The 16,438-nt window shown below is 30.4% G+C and overlaps 1 protein-coding gene across 1 annotated transcript; it reads right to left on the bottom strand.

Moving 5' to 3' along the window:
* Positions 1-11,152: 11,152 nt before the first annotated feature.
* On the bottom strand, positions 11,153-14,249 carry LOC131627267 (cysteine-rich receptor-like protein kinase 44). Its single transcript, XM_058898105.1, has 6 exons — positions 13,163-14,249; positions 12,823-13,088; positions 12,473-12,683; positions 12,122-12,359; positions 11,716-11,866; positions 11,153-11,590 (listed from the first exon to the last, which is right to left on the bottom strand). Exons 1-6 carry the CDS (start codon positions 13,962-13,964, stop codon positions 11,243-11,245), a joined length of 2,016 nt encoding a protein of 671 aa, XP_058754088.1. The 5' UTR covers positions 13,965-14,249; the 3' UTR covers positions 11,153-11,242.
* Positions 14,250-16,438: the final 2,189 nt, after the last annotated feature.

Below are 16,438 nucleotides of genomic sequence, written 5' to 3'. Positions count from 1 at the left end.
GATGCATGAGACTTGGCCAAAGAGTGCCCCCACCATGAAGGAAAAAATGTGTTGTTGAAAAGAAATATGGAGGTTTGATGTTGTCTTTTCAATTGAGAGGAAATAGTATACAACAGCTTGGAGAGTTAAATGCTTTGATATTTTCAATAGAAAAGGATATACGGAAATTGGAGAGTGGTTCATGATTCAATCCAACGGGTGGCTGTGGATGGGAACAAGATTCAAATCAAGATAATACAGGACCTGCTTTTCAAACCTCAAGCTTGGAATTGTCAACAAACTCAAGTACTATGCATAGCTTTTAGCTTGTCACGGGTTTATGCTGTTTTGGAAGTGTGGTATGATTGGATAATGAAAAACATATTTCCAATTAAATAAGTAAATGTCATATGTTTTTTTTTTAAAGCAAGATTTATTGAATATATAAGAACAAAAGTTCAAGAATCTCAATTATAAATAGGCGAACAAAGTTAAAAAGAGAAAATTATCTATCAAATATCACCCAACTCAAGTAAAACAATGAGTTTTTGTTAAACTCATAAAAGTTTGGAGTTGTTGATTTGTTTCTTTAAGATACATCTTTTGTCTTTCTATTTTTATGTAGATTAGTGTTTTTTTTTTTTGTGTAAGCAAGAATTTAATAACCGGAGAACTAAGGGTTCTCCAACCTTTAGTGTTATTGTTGTTTGATATGTTGACTTTGTGTTGTTTATAAAAATATATGTATATTTGTAATTTTGAAAATAAATATTATGTGTATAATTTGTTATTTTGTAATTTGTTGGTGTATTATGTGTATGGAAAAAATATTATGTATGAATTATTATGTATGTTGTTATATAGTGGTGTTCTGAACTGGGCCCTTGGCTAGCCCACCGTCGAGCAGGTTACAATCCAACGTTACAAAGCCAAACAAAATGACCAAGTTTTCCATAGTCGTTGGGGACCTTCTCCCCCACGTGCTCTCCCAAAGCACGTGGCCAACTGCCCTCCGAAACAACCGCTCCTCAGTACGCGGAGATCGTAGGATAGTTGGTCCAGGATGAAGACCATGTGTTGGTCTTAACCTACCCATATAGGATCCTGACAGTCTTCTATCTTGGGCCTAAAGAATCCATCCCACAATAGAATATCTTGGCCCAGCGCTGGGGGCACTATAAATACCCTATTCACAAGAGGGTCAATGTTGTACCCCAATTTTTGACCCTGAGATCCCACATCATTTTGTGCATGGTGTCGTCATCATCCTCATTATTCATATTTCCATTTGCTAACAAAAAATATACAAAAAAGAGGTTGTGTTTTGCTTGTTGCTTGTTTCCCAAGGTAGGTGGCTGATCAAAAGACTCAGGCAAGATTAGGGTTTTAAGACCCACAAAGGAGCCCAAGCATTCTCATATGCTCAAATGATTATCCCCATTAAAATCCAAGTTCAATAGTGGCTCAATATAAGAGTCTCCGTCCGAATGTCTTTTTCTTGAAAGGAACCTTCATCTTCCAAACCTTATCCAAAGATATATTGTACATATTAGGAGGACCAAGAGGAGTACGGAAAGAAGCATAGAAACTGTAACATAAACCAGTCGTAAATCCACCACAATTATCACCTAACCACGCCACTTTATCTTGATCAACAACGTCTCTAGCTCATTAAACTCCATTCGATTCTCCAAAGGCAACGAAGGAACATTCACACCACAATCCCCCCACCCAAGCTCCGTTCCTCCAACCCCCCATACCAGCCACCGAAACAAGTTTTAAACATGAAAATGAAAATAATACCGGAAATTTTTCCCTCAACGGTATACCATTGATCAGTGCGTTTTGATGCACACTCCTTTATGTTTGTACTTAGGCATTTTTATGGTTTGGTTTGTTTATTTTTCTATTTTATTATGTTTTTATATTTGAGTTTATTTTTATTGTTATTTGATTTTCGTATTTATTTTTCAGCTTTAACAGTATGCACTAAAACGGTCATACCTTGAGCTCCGGGAATCAGATCGACGCGTTCTAATAGGAATAAAAAGAAACTGGTTGCTCTTATTAGTGCTGACAGTGGTGATTCATCTGCTACTAAAGAACCTAAAATTTCATGTGTGAAGATGAAAAAAATTGATTTAAGGGATTGATGCAAGTTTGGATTAAAATTTTCATCCTACAATTTATTTTGCCTCAATTTTTATTTATTATGTCACCTTATGTTTAGTTATTTATGTTGAAAAAGTCTTGCTAAACAATGTGTTAACCAAATAATTTGGCATTTTGTTTACTGTTTAAGATATCGTATGTTTGTAGAACTCTATTTTGATATGCTACATTGTTGTCCTTTTTATTATCAAATATGATTGACATATATTATTAAGAAAATGTTGTTTAATTTGATCTATATTTATATATTGTTTAAGTTGTTACCAAATGTGACTTGAAATATTTTATTTTATGCAAATCTAAATTTTATATTAAATTATATTGTGTTATATATTTGTTTGCAATTTTTTCATACATTATATTTATTTATATATAAAATATAATATTCTAATAAACTAGTGCATCGCACGGGATACACGGGTTAATGTCTAGTACATCTAAAATTTTGTTAAGTAGTTGTTTATTTTTTAAGAAATCAAACAGAGTCAAAATTTATTCTATACTTATATTTTCAAAATATAATTACGAATTACTATATTCTTATCTTTAAAAAGTTAATCAAAATAGTATAATTCGATATTATAGATAGAATATTATAGCAATAGAAGACAATTTGATTCAAAGGAGAATATGCATATGATTTCAAGGTACTCTCTTGCAATTGTGTTTTGCAAACTTAAACCACTTACTTCTTAGATGCGGGTATACTTTACTTTTCTAAAACTCGATAGAGTTGTTTGTCATGAACATTGATATAACTAGTTATGAAAGATTATTTAATGTTGATGTTAGAAGTTGAAGCTCTCAAATTCAGGATCTGATCATGTCTTTCGTCATAATAAGTCTTTGAAAAACTTGGCACACAAGAACTGATATCAGGTTTCAAAATGGTAACATTGACTTTGATAGAGAATTTCTCCATGTTAAACAATTACTCTATATGGCATCTACTTCATTCAAGAGGCATATATACTCTTCGATTCACGAGTTCATGAGTATTAAATATTTTGACATTAAATGTCTACCTCCTTCTGCACTTAGAATCATACAAGTTAGCTGGTATTTTTATTCATAATTGAATTAAATACAACGCAGATGGATCTCCTAGAGTATCAAATTGGGATGATTTATTTAGGAATAATTTTGAAATATTCTTTGGAGCTTTCTCAGCTAAGATTGGAATTTCCGCCTTCTTTCAAGTTGAATCGTATAGAATCATACTTGCTATTGAATATCCTAACACAAAAAATTGGAGAAATCTTTGACTTGAAACTGACTCGATGTTAGTCCTTCGTGAATTTTCTTATTTGGAAATTCTCCCTTGACATATTTTAATTAAATGAAAGAATACTTTACACAGAATACAGCTTACACACTAAAATAAGTCATGATAGTGACGGTTTTTACTGACCGAATTTTAACTTTGGTCTCTAATTCCTTGGTCGCAAATCTCAGTGACAGATATTTTTATATTCAGTTAATTCTTTTAACCTTGCTTTGTAAAAATCTAATTTATTTTCATATTCTAAAAGGTGTTTTGTAATTCTTTCAATTTCAAAATCAACTCCTATTACTAAATAATAATTTAGTCTATCATATAATATTTTTATGTGACCTCTTGTTCTTTTAATTAAACTATTAAGTTCTATAATTCGTAATCTTTCATTAACTATGCTCATTTTCTAGTTTTTTTTTAATTTAATTAATTTGAATCTTAGTGCTCTGATACCAAAAATGATACCTCATTATTTATTGAATAATTTTATAATTTATTTTTGTTATAGCTTAATCATCATCAAAATAGTCCCAAATTTCATCATTTTCTATTAAAGCTAAGTCTGTTATAAATTCATCATCATAAAAACTTTAAACTAATAAAGTATAATTTATATCACTTTCTAGTGCATAATCTATTTCATTTTCAAAAAGTATAGCTTGCGCACATAATTTTCCATATTCTTTACATATTTTTGTTTTTAAGTCATTTGGTAAAGTAAATTTCCAAATACATCTTAGTTTTTCATAAAAATATTTCTCTTTATTTTCAATATTATCAAAATAAGTTATATCTATTTTTTTTATTTTTATAACTATTTCTTTTTCTTTTATACTAAATTCAGCAATACTCATTCTGTTTAAATTTATAATCTATTTTTTAAATATGTTGTTAAGTCCTTTACTTGGTTTGAAAGTTTATCAATATCACTTTCTTCAATTTTTCCAGGTTCATAAAATCTAAGTGGTTTTGGTATTTGATTTTTTCTTAACTCTAAAAATTTTGATTTATTCATAAAAGTTCCTAGCTCAGTTATTTCATTTTTCTTTGGATAATAAATTTTTCCTATATCTTCAAAAAGACTTGGAATATCAATTCTATTATTATTTCTAAAAGTAATACTACGGTGAGAATTAGTTAATGCATAATTAACACAATAAGTGATTGAAAATATTTTATCTCCTGATCTCATTAAATTTCCTCTAATGAATTTGTGTTCAAGAGTTAAAGTTTCCCCTAATCTTTGAGTATTTAAAGGTATTCTTATATTTGGATGTATTTCAAATTTTAGTTTACCATAAGCTAAATTTCCTTCTACTACTCTAAGTATTTTATCTACTTTGTCTGTAATTCTATCATCTTTTAATATTAGTTCTACTGGAGAATTTATTCCTTCTGAAAAGTTGCTTGGATTAATACTTGCACTGCTCCTATATGAATATATCCTATTTTATTTCTATGTTCATCTTTCTTGATATTTTTCTTGAGTTCCATAAGTTTCTTTTTATTTAATAATTGTATATAGGTATGTCCTTGGGCATCTGCAATATCAGTTGGTGTTTCATTAATTATTTTACCATAATATATAATATTATACTTTTGGTTAAATCTTTTCATTATTCCTCCAATTCTATCATTTCCCTTCATATTTGCATCCTTAGTTAAATCTAAGTCTTCCATTTGTATTTTTTGAAATAATGTTGGATCTATTAAAATACTTCCTTCGTAATTTCCATCTTCTTCAGTAATATGTAAATGTTCTATATCATTTACTATTTCTTTTTTCCATTTTTGTTATGCTAGATATATAAGAAAATTATAACACTTAATAAAATTAAGTAAATAAAGAAATTATACCTGATCATGATTTCTTCTGAAATTTTGGTCCACCGCTGCTTCCGTAAGTTTATGTGAGATAGTTGATTAATAGATATATATGTTGTGTAATTTAATTGAATGATTCTTGAATACGATTCTTGAATAGATATATAAGTTTATGTTACAACAATGCACACAAAAGGTGCCAAGCTAAATCCTAAAGGATTAGCATATGTTTCTAAAGAGAAACTTACACAAAGGTTGTTTTCTACAACTTGCTTCTTCCCATCGTAGAAGCACTTATTTATAGCGCTAAACACACATTATAATATTATTTTCTATTTACAACAATGCATAGTACTATTCATCTATAGTACCACTTATTTAAAACACTTAAATACTACATGACAAATGACTTCACTCTTATCTACTTCATGACTCTATTATTGCTTCCCCTTATCCTCATCTTCATGACTCTATTATTGCTTTCCTTTATCCTCATCTTCATGACTCTATTATTACTTCCTCCTTGTCCTCATCCTTAAGGCACATGGACTTTTCTAGACACTTGGTCACTTCCACGGTATCTTTTTCTTGAAAACATCTTTCACATGCATGATTTTCACTCTTTTTTATACTTGAACATAACTCCTTAAGTACACATAGCTTATAATTCATTGTCTCCTTATTAAATGCGTAGAATGATAGCTCAAAAGATGTCAATAGATGGATATCTCTATCCTTTAGTACATTTCCACTTGTCTTGCTTAGTAGTAGGAGATTAGGTGCTTTGTACAATACTTTCATACATGAATTCTTTCCAATAACTTGACATTGAAAGAATATGCTTGAAAGTTGATTAGATAAAATTATATTTAAGTGATCATCATCATACATTTTTTCTTTTTAGTCATCTTTTAAAGGAAATTGATTATTGCTTACTCCAATGAAGACAAAATACTTGGCTGGTTGATTCGTTGTAAAATCCGGATAGGCTGAATAAAATTGTAAATAAATATTTTTTTCTCCAGCAATATTCTTTTTAAAATTCTGGACTGATTCTTTAAAATTATATGGGAAAAGATTAATTTCTTCCAGATTTTTACTTAAATAAAGGCATTCAATAAGTCCAAAGTAGAACATATTAAATGTTAGTAATTGGGATGCTCCTGGTGTAATTATAGCTTTTACTCCAAAAAGCTTTTTATCCACCATATAGAAACAATTAGTATTTTCTTTCTCGGTCCAGTAATTAAGTCTTTTTAAATTCTCCTTAAATTTTTCTTCGGAGAATTTAACCTGATTTTCATGCTCTTTTCGAGACATAATTGGCAAATTATCCAGGGAAGAAGGGATTCTTCCTAAGATTTTCATGGATGTTCTTTCTGGTGCAATATTCTTTGTTGTTTCTGAAAAAGTTCTCGGGCCAAGATAAATCTCTTTTCTTGATTTTTATGATTCTCTATGATCATTCATTGCTTTTTCAGCTTCTTCTTTGGTGGCATACCCTTTATAAGTAACTCCTGAGATTTTTGTACAATGAGGGGTTGCTTTATACCATTCATCATAAATTCCTGGAAATGGTCCGTTAAATACTGCATACCATTTCTTAGGTTCTTTTAATTTAATCTCTTCAAGTGGATTCTTCATTCTAAGTCGAGATTTTATAATTTCTATTTCCTTGTCGATTAATTCCACTTCCTTTCCAATCAGTTCTTGCTCTTTTATTTTGTAAATTCTTAGTGCTTCTTTTAACTCCAATTGTTGTTTCAAGATTTCTTCTGAGATTCGTCCCATTCTCTAGAAAGTATATCTGCAAGTACGTTCTTTTCGCCTTTAATGTGAGTAATTGAGTAATTATATTCGGCTAGTTTCATCTGCCATCTTATAAGTCTCCCTTGCTTGTAAGTTCCTTTATGATTAATATTTTTGAAAACTGCAACATAAGTAGAATCGGTTCTAACAATAAATTATTTATCAAGAACATAAATTCGATGTTTTTCTAACATCCGAATTAATGCTAATGTTTCTTTTTCATGAGTAGGATAATAAATTTCACTGTCTAAAAAGGTTCCAGACATATATCTGCATAGTAATTCTTTCTTTTGGCCAGGGGGCTTAGCCTTCATAACACCTCCCCAACATTCATTTGATACGTCAGTTTCAATAATAATTAGATCATCATCTGATGGATGATATAATTCAGGAAGATCTCGACATAAATATTTTAATTTAGTAATAAGTAATTCGTCTTTTTCGGTCCATGACCAAATAGCATCCTTCTTAAGTTTTTGTTGAAGTAATTTTCTTTCAGCTGCAAGATTTTTAATAAATCCTTCATTTGAAATATATATATGTTAGTAATCCAAGAAATCTTTGTAATTCTTTTTTTTTTGTTCTTTTAGTTTAGAGGGAAAATTTTGAAGTTTTTCTAATACATGTTTTTGCATTATTATTTCCCCTTTTTCAATTTCTAATCCTAAATAATTGATTTTATTTTGAGCTACTATAGATTTTTTCTTACTTAATACTACTCCATGTTCTAAACACCTATTAAGTACTAATTCTACTTTTTTTAAAGTGATCATCTGGATCCTTATTTGAAAAAACTAATATATCATCAATATAAATAAGACAAAAATCTTTGAATTCTTTAAGGATAGAATCCATCGTGCATTGGAAAATACCTGGTGATTGTTTCATTCCCATTGGAAGAACATTCTATTCATATTGACCTTGAGGACAACTAAATGTTGTTAAAGCTTTAGATTCTTCTGACAATCTTATTCGATAAAATCCAGATTTACAATCAAAAGTACTAAACCATCTCATATTTCTAACTCTTTCAATAATTAAATCCTTTCTTGGAAGAAAATACACATCACCTTCCATAGCATCATTTATTTGTTTATAATTAATTACCATTCTTCTCTTTCCTCTTTTAATCTCATTATGATTTTCAACATAAAATTTTGGTGCTGAATGTTTACTTTTTGATGGTCTTATTAATCCTTTTCCACACATTTGCTCAATATCTTCAACAAATTCATCTCTATCTTGTTTTGTGTATATCATGGGTTTACATTTAATTTATTTTGTTGGATCTTTTAGTTTCAATTCAACTAGTTCCATGTTTTTATTATTAATTTTAGGATCTAGTGGCTTTTCACTACTCACTTTATCTAATAGTTCTTCAATATGTATTGGGATTTTTCTTCCTGGTTCTAAATTAGTTAATGCATAACGCATTTTTCTACAAACCAAATTTATAATTTTACCACGTTTTAGTCTGGAGAGCTCTGATTGTTTTCTTGAATAAATTGTTTGTGAGGAATGAATAATAGGGATATCTATAATTTCTTTTAGTTGTTTTACTTTAATATATGGAGCCTTAATCGATATATACTCTAAGTATTGGCAAAAGGGTGCATATAATCGTAAGAAATTATTTCCTATTATTATATCTAACCCTGTTTCTTGTTGATATATTGTAGGTACTATGAATAATTTATTTTCAATATTTAAAGTAATTCTTGTAGCTATCCAATTTAGTGGGTGTATTGAGTCATTTGCTATCTGAATCTCTAATGGTTTCTCTAATCTTTTCCATTTACTAAATAATGCTTTGGTTGCTATACAAATACTTGCTCATGTATCTATATAGGCTTCAATTTCTTTGTTTTCTTTTTCAATTTTAATTCTGATATATGTACTATTCAGATTATGTTTCTTCTGAAGATAATTCATCCTCTATATATTCATATACACTACAGTCAGAATCACTTAGCTCATCTTTTAATGGTTCTAAATTATATATTTTATATACTTTCTTTATTAGTTTTGATTTTTTTAAGATCTTTTTCTTTCTTTGTTGGACATTCATTGGCATAATGACCTTCTACATTGCATATCCAACATACACATTTCTTTTTTCCTTTTGGAAAATATTTTTTAGGTGTCTGTTTTCTCTTTCTAAAATACTTTCTTCTAGTATTTTTATAGGCCTTTTTTCTTGGATAAGTCTTTCTTAATATATGTTTTCTTTTATATCTTTTTCTACTTTGTTGATTACAACCATAATTTCCTGGTTGCTCTATCTCTGGTATATCACAACAAAGTGAGGATCTACCTCTATTTAATTGTTTAGCTCATGTACTCTTTATGCATTGTCGTCTTAATTCATTATATAGAATTTGAATAATTCCTCCTAAGCTATCACCTATTTCAATTGGTTGAGATTTCCATATATCTCTTATTTTTGCACTAAGTGGGTATGGTAACTTGGATATAAAGACTCCTTGAAATATTTCCCTAGTTTCATTATCTAATTCATAATAGTATTTTTTATACTCACAAATGAAACTATCTATTTCACACATATTACATATCTGCATATTAATTAGATGAATTTTTGCCTTTTCTCGCAAAAGTTTATTTACTTCTGTTTTATGTTCAAGAGTATTGTAGCCTATGAATTCTTTATATATTAATTCCATTATTTGTTTAGCAAATTTTTGATTATTTTCTACCATTCCTATATATTGATTCCATGTTTCATCATTAATACTCGTTAAGAATTTCAGCACATTTCCTGTTGTTCTATAAGCTATTGAATTCTTGACATCCATTAAGTTTATCTTAGAAAATTTTTCATCGGTTGCTATAAGCATAATCGTATCATTAGACCACCTTTGTAGTATATCCTCTGGATTTCTTATATAGTCTAAGTTTAATAATTTTTTAGATTTAGTTTCTTCATAGTAAGGTTTAAATTCTTCTGCAACTTTTGTCCAATTTCCACTAGCCTTTGCATAACCTCTTTGATTCATAGTTTCATTTTCATATTTTTCCCAAGAACTATGAGGATTCAAACTCTCTTCACGTTTTCTTTTTTGTTTAGAATTACTTGTTTCTCCTTTTTCCATAAATATTTTGTCTATATCTAATTCAGATCCTACTTCAGATCCTATTTCTGAAGAATTATAATTTAATATTACTTCTTCATTCTCTTCCTTAGTTTCTATTTTTTCTACTTGTTTATTTTCTTCTTCTATTATTTGTAGTTGTTCCATCAATTGTCTAATTTCTTCAATATCATTAGATATTCTTAATGCTTCTATGTATTCAGTTTTTATCCCCTCCATGAAGATGATGGGTTTATTAACATAAATATAGTTATAGGTTCTTGTTTAACTACTTTTAGTTGGTTTACTTCTTTTGTTCTGACTAATATTTCTTCTAAATCTTTTATTGTAATACTTCTATTACTTTCTTCATGTTTTAACAAGGTTTCTAATTGATAAAGAATTTTTCTAATTTTTTGAATATTTATAGCTTCATCAATTTCTTTATCTCTATTAATTTCATCAAGGGTTTCATGTATATTACTTATTTCATTAAGACCATTTTTTATTTTATTAAAAGTATAATATGCAATTCTATTGGTATTTTCTATTAATAATATAATATTTTTATTTATTTCATTCATTGTGTTATTTAAATCTTTATACATCACACCAATTTCTTCAGATAATGACATTATTTTAAATTTCCGTGGCTATTTAAACTTTTTCTAGTAGTGTTATTTAGATTCAAGAAATCTCATATTTTCATAGGAGAAAATGCATAGATAGATTAGCAAATGTAATTTTTTTTTTTAATTATGACACTTTCACTTTCTTTTTTTGGATTTTAATTTTTTTTAGAGATAGGTTAAACATGCCCAATTATCATTTTTATAATTTTTTAGATGGATATTAGATTTTACGATCTGTCATCCTTTTTTGTTTTTTCTTTTTTATTCACTAATTTGTTTTGATTTTAAAAAAAATTAATTGACATAGTTTTAAACTTACACAAACACAACTAAATTACTAGTTTATCTATTTTATACATAAATAATGTTAAACATGTTGGTTCAGAATAATCTACATATATAAACAACACTTAACATAAACATATGTATTTTGGTTGAAACAATGATGCTAAATGAGCATATCACCCACATGCCGATAACTCATCACTTGAATCATCATTTGTTGATATACTCTTGGATTGACTTGACCTTATTATCCCTGCACTATTTTCACCAGATTGCATGTCTGAAATTGAAAGACTTCCAGTTCTGCCTCCTATAAAAGATGCAGGCTCCAAAGGGAAAGGTAAAGAGACTGAATAACTATTAAGCATGAGTGCAATAGTAGCCATAGTTGGCCTTTCAACCACTTTTTCTTGAACACATAGTAAACCAATGTGAATGCATCTCATTATTTCATTTTGTAAACTATTGTTTAATGATGGATCAATTATATTTGTGATTGTACCCTCCCTCCAATTTCTCCACACCTGCTCAATTGCATAGAACACTAATTATAATTCTACTTTAATATGTTTAGTCATATGTAATAATATTTTAAGGCATATTTTTTTCATTAGGATGAAAGAAATGATAATAAGAGATTAGGACTTACAAAGCTAAGTAAGTCTTCCATACTCTGCTCATGAAGAATGCCACAAACTTTCAGGCCACTTATAATCTCTAGAATTAGTACTCCAAAACTAAAAACATCTGATTTTATTGAAAATTGTCCAAACATTGCATATTCAGGAGCCATATATCCACTACACAACATAATAAAATGATTTAATTAGTAACAAATATTCAACATGTTTTAGTTTAATAACAATTCTGATTCCATGTTAATAGAATAGGTTTTTCTATAATAACCAATTATTCATGGTAGTACCTTAAAAAAAACTAAAATATCATAGAAATTATTTTTAAGAGTTAGCATCAATGAATTATTCGCAGTACAATATTAAGTAATAATAAAAAATTGCACTTAACAAGATATGAACTTATATTCTTGTACTTACTATGTTCCAACGATTTTATCTGTATTTACTTGAGTTTGATCAACAAGTAGTAGTCTGGCCATACCAAAATCTGATATTTTAGGATTCATATTGTTGTCCAAGAGAATATTACTTGCTTTAAGATCACGATGTATAATGCGAAGTCGAGAATCCTCGTGAAGGTAAAGAAGTCCTTTAACAATACCTTCAATAATTTTATAGCGTCTTTCCCAGTCTAATTGAGCTCTCTTTAGTGGATCTATACATGGACCAAATTAGCTATATTAGTAGTAATAATATATATAGTCTTTTTTTCAAATGAAAATTAATGTAAGAGAGCAACAATCTAATAAAGCATATACTGTAACCTACCAAATAAAAAGTAGTCGAGGCTTTTATTAGGAACAAATTCATAGATAAGTAGTCTTTCTTTTCCTTTTAAACAAAAACCAAGTAGTCGAACTAAATTCCGATGTTGAAGTTTAGCCAATAATTGCACTTCATTCTGAAATTCACTATCTCCTTGACCAGAACCTTTTGACAGCCGTTTTACTGCAATCACTTGTTCAGTAGAGAGTGTTCCCTGCAAATATATCGCATTTGTATATATAATTTAGGGTATGTTTGTTTTAGTTTAAAAAAAGAAAGACAAAACAAACGGGTCCTCTAAATTCTTTCATGAGGAAGAATATGATATACATCTAAATCAAATGGTTACTTACTTGATAAACAATTCCAAATCCGCCATGTCCGAGTTTATTAGCTTCAGAAAAGTTATTTGTTGCCACTTGTATTGTATCGAAATTGAATTGCAATGACTCCTCGATTTCAATATCATCGTGATCGTGTTCTATTTCTTCATGATTCATCTTTGGCTTACTTTTCATTAAGTATATGCAAATGAAACTTAGGAGAGCAGCAACAACAACAACAGCGACAACAATAGGCACTACTATGGTGATGGTAGTATGCGATGATTTGCTTTTTTCTGTTAAAATCAAAATCATCTGCTCAATTAGACATTCAAAGATTAAGAATAGTAAAATATTGACAAGTTAGTACCTTGTGGTGAACTTTGTGGTGGAGGAGAGGTTTTTTCCAGATCTATTATAGGTGTGGGATCATAGAAGCGATAGGTTTCATATCTGATATTACAACTTGCTTTAACAACTCTCCCACCTTTCTTGTTATTACAACAACTAGGAATTTCTGAGATAGCAGCTTCTAAACAATCACTACAATCTTGATATGACAAATCAGGTGTACACTGCACAAGACCGTATATGGTTTGAAAATTAACATCAGTGTCATTATCCGTGGCAAACTTACGACGAGAATCACTTGATGCTGCTTTTTCCTTCAATTTCGTCATCAAGTTCCCGAGAACTTTATTAAATTGATCAACCTCTGATGCGTTGTAATTGTTCCACATATAAAAAGTAGGTGATTCTTCGTTAATACCGAATATTGATCGGTTCGAGTAGCGTAACATGCAGTTATCATACCAACCAATAGCTTCTTTTTGATTTGGACAAAGCTTTGTGAGAAGAACTCTTGAATCATTGAGACAACTGCGGCAAACATCTGGTTTAACATCTCCTCTGCAGAGTCCAATTGCGTTAACTTTGTCGTTGTTTTGGCCGTGGGAGAAATTGTAGAAACCGTAGTTGATTTGTGTGTTGGAAGTGAGATTAGACAAAAGGGTGTTGAGATTGTTTTGATATGTGCTATTGGTTGTGTAGTTTCCTTTATCATTTAGACAGAAGTTGTACAAAAAATTTGACTGGGCTTTGGTTAGAGATACAATAAAAAGAAGGAGAAGAGAATAAAGGGAAAATAATAACTTGGTAGTAACAATTGCCATTCTGATATTGTTTTCTTTCTCAGAATATTTAAAAAATTTGGCCGGGCTTTGGAGGATTGAAGCTTTTTTTATAAGAAAGATATGCCGTGTGTGAAGTAATTTGTTGAATAAAATTTGGGGTTTGAGGCCAAACTTTAAGTCCTTTGATCATTCAACTTGTGGAAAGGTCCTGTTAGTAATTATTCAAAAGAGAGACTTTTGAATATAGCTGTTTTGTTTGTAGCTTTCTGTTCCAAATGTACAAGATGGAAAATGCTTGGAAGTTCTTGAACAGTTTACGGGAAGATACATTAATTAAAATGACAAAATCTTAAAGCTAACAAACAATTGTTCACTTATTTGGGTAAAACACTGATAGCAAGTGAATTGACATGGAAATAAATGGTGGGTAGTGCAATAACAGATACCTAAGAGCAGGTGATCTATTTTTTTTTAAACATTGCTCTTGATATCATGTAAATATGGTTGAACAACTCAACCTTTACAAAACCAACTTGTAAAATAAAGATTACTCTTACTTATGTTCAAACTATATATTATGTAATGTGGTACTCTTAACAACCTTTATTAAGACAAATTTATCTGGCATCTCCAAATTTCCATCTATCAGCCCTAGATTATTTTTTTTATAAGCAAAGGGTAGTATTAAAAAGCACTAGAAATGCTAAAAACCCAAGAATACAACAGAAGGAAAAGGTGAGGACACAACCCCCAACCTTCCAACAAACCAAAACTAAATCAAATTAAAACAAGCCTAGGATCAATACACCAATCCTCCCAAGATCCATTACAACCCCCCTTGAAAAACACTAAAGGAAGCCTATTCCAAATAAACCTCCAACCAAAAAGGTGAATCCTACTTGAAACTTTAGACTTCCATAAACGCGAGAAAGCCAAAGCTCTATTGTGATTTACAACTGGATTCAGAGTAAGACTTAAAATTAAAGCATCGTAAGCATTACTTACCGAATAACCGGAAGCATTCCTCCACCAAACAAATTGATCGGTAACCTCTCGATCATGTGAGTTATACTGGTGTCCTAGTATTCACATCATCAACAGGAGCTTTTGTTGTCCATGACAGGGAGAATTAAGTCTTGCGCATGGTAGTATTATCCTTGAGATCATGTGTACTGATCAAGATTGTGCAAGATTAAAATATCAAACAACATGTCATGACATAAGGACTATTAAATATTATGTCCTAGTTGTTGTTGTGGTCTTAAGATGACATGTATGGTTCTAGATATAATGAAATCATGTGTGCACTTTCCTCTTTGGAAAACCAGGAGGGACAATAGTGAGCATAAGAGAATTTATTTTCTCTTCTGTTCGAGGAGTGACTGTATTGAGGTTAACTTGAAGTATGAGATATGTCATACATGATATCGTATCTTTGAGGGCTATGTCATTAATTCTGGATGAATTAAGAACAGTAACCAGTGGAAGGCATAATGGTTTATTTTCGGTCACGTGATGGTTTCTTAAACCATCCATTGCTTAACTGAAGAAGTCTTCAGAATACAAGAGAAGGCAGACAATGTCTGAAAAGATGTCAGGACTTTGTTCAGGATTTGTGTCCCTCGATACGAGCAAGGGAATATTATGGACGGTGCAATCAATAACTCGTCAGAAGTGTTTAAAATGTGTCTATGCATGCACATTGTTTGGAATCAACGTTTCAAAAGAACTGGTCCAAAGTCAATAAAGCCGTACAAACTCACTTGGACGGTGCACTTTTTTGGATGAGGAATCTCTCTCAAATAACGTGTTTCTTTGACCAAGACCATCGCTACTTTCCAGGATCTTTGATTCCTAAGTAACTGCCCAGCTATTTAAAGAGGTCATCTCTTCTTACTTCTCATTGCATATTGTTTTTGTCCCTATTTTTTCCTATGACATTTGTTCAGGTATGGGTGAGTAGTGTCTGAGTATGGGTCTGTGATGGAGTCCTTTGTCAATTTTTGGCAAAACAGGGGGAGAGAAAATATGGTTAGGGGTCGGGTTGTATGACTTATTTTCTTCTTGTGTCTAAATTTTTGGGGTTACAAAGATGTCAAATAAGATGTTTCATCATACGTCTTGTGGGTTTTCTGTCTTGTGATCTGAGTTATGAACATAGTTGTGTCTTGTGTTATGAGTTACACAGGTTGACTGGTGGCTGCTTCTTAAGTTTCCTCTTATGCTTCTTAAGGGGTCTCTTATGCCACTTAATGGGTCGGTTATTCCCTATAGAAGAGTTATCCATCAGTAGGGAAAATTGGATACTTCCATCAGTGGCAAGACTTGGTTTCCATATTGAAGGGGAATGTCGTTTATCTTCATCCTCGTGTTCACAAAATGACTTCAGGACTTTCTACTCCTTTCTTGATGTTGTTGTTCAGTGGTGTGTGGAAAAGGGAGCCCATTCAAAATGATGTACGAAGATGTCAAACATGAAGTCCTGACAACCTTCATATGAATGAGAAGAAGAC

This window comes from Vicia villosa, unplaced genomic scaffold (genome assembly GCF_029867415.1).
Source record: "Vicia villosa cultivar HV-30 ecotype Madison, WI unplaced genomic scaffold, Vvil1.0 ctg.000353F_1_1, whole genome shotgun sequence".
Taxonomy (NCBI): domain Eukaryota; kingdom Viridiplantae; phylum Streptophyta; class Magnoliopsida; order Fabales; family Fabaceae; genus Vicia; species Vicia villosa.
The sequence above is the reverse complement of the archived record's forward strand: the minus strand, read 5'-3'. Positions and strand labels throughout refer to the sequence as shown.

Bases quoted from the DNA above. Each gene is read 5' to 3' on its own strand.
- LOC131627267 (XM_058898105.1), bottom strand. From the start codon at position 13,964: ATGGCAATTGTTACTACCAAGTTATTATTTTCCCTTTATTCTCTTCTC. The intron at 13,089-13,162 runs GTACTAACTTGT...TGATTTTAACAG, and splicing joins ACCACAAAGTTCACCACAAG to AAAAAAGCAAATCATCGCAT. The intron at 11,867-12,121 runs GTAAGTACAAGA...TATGTTGTGTAG, and splicing joins GATAAAATCGTTGGAACATA to TGGATATATGGCTCCTGAAT.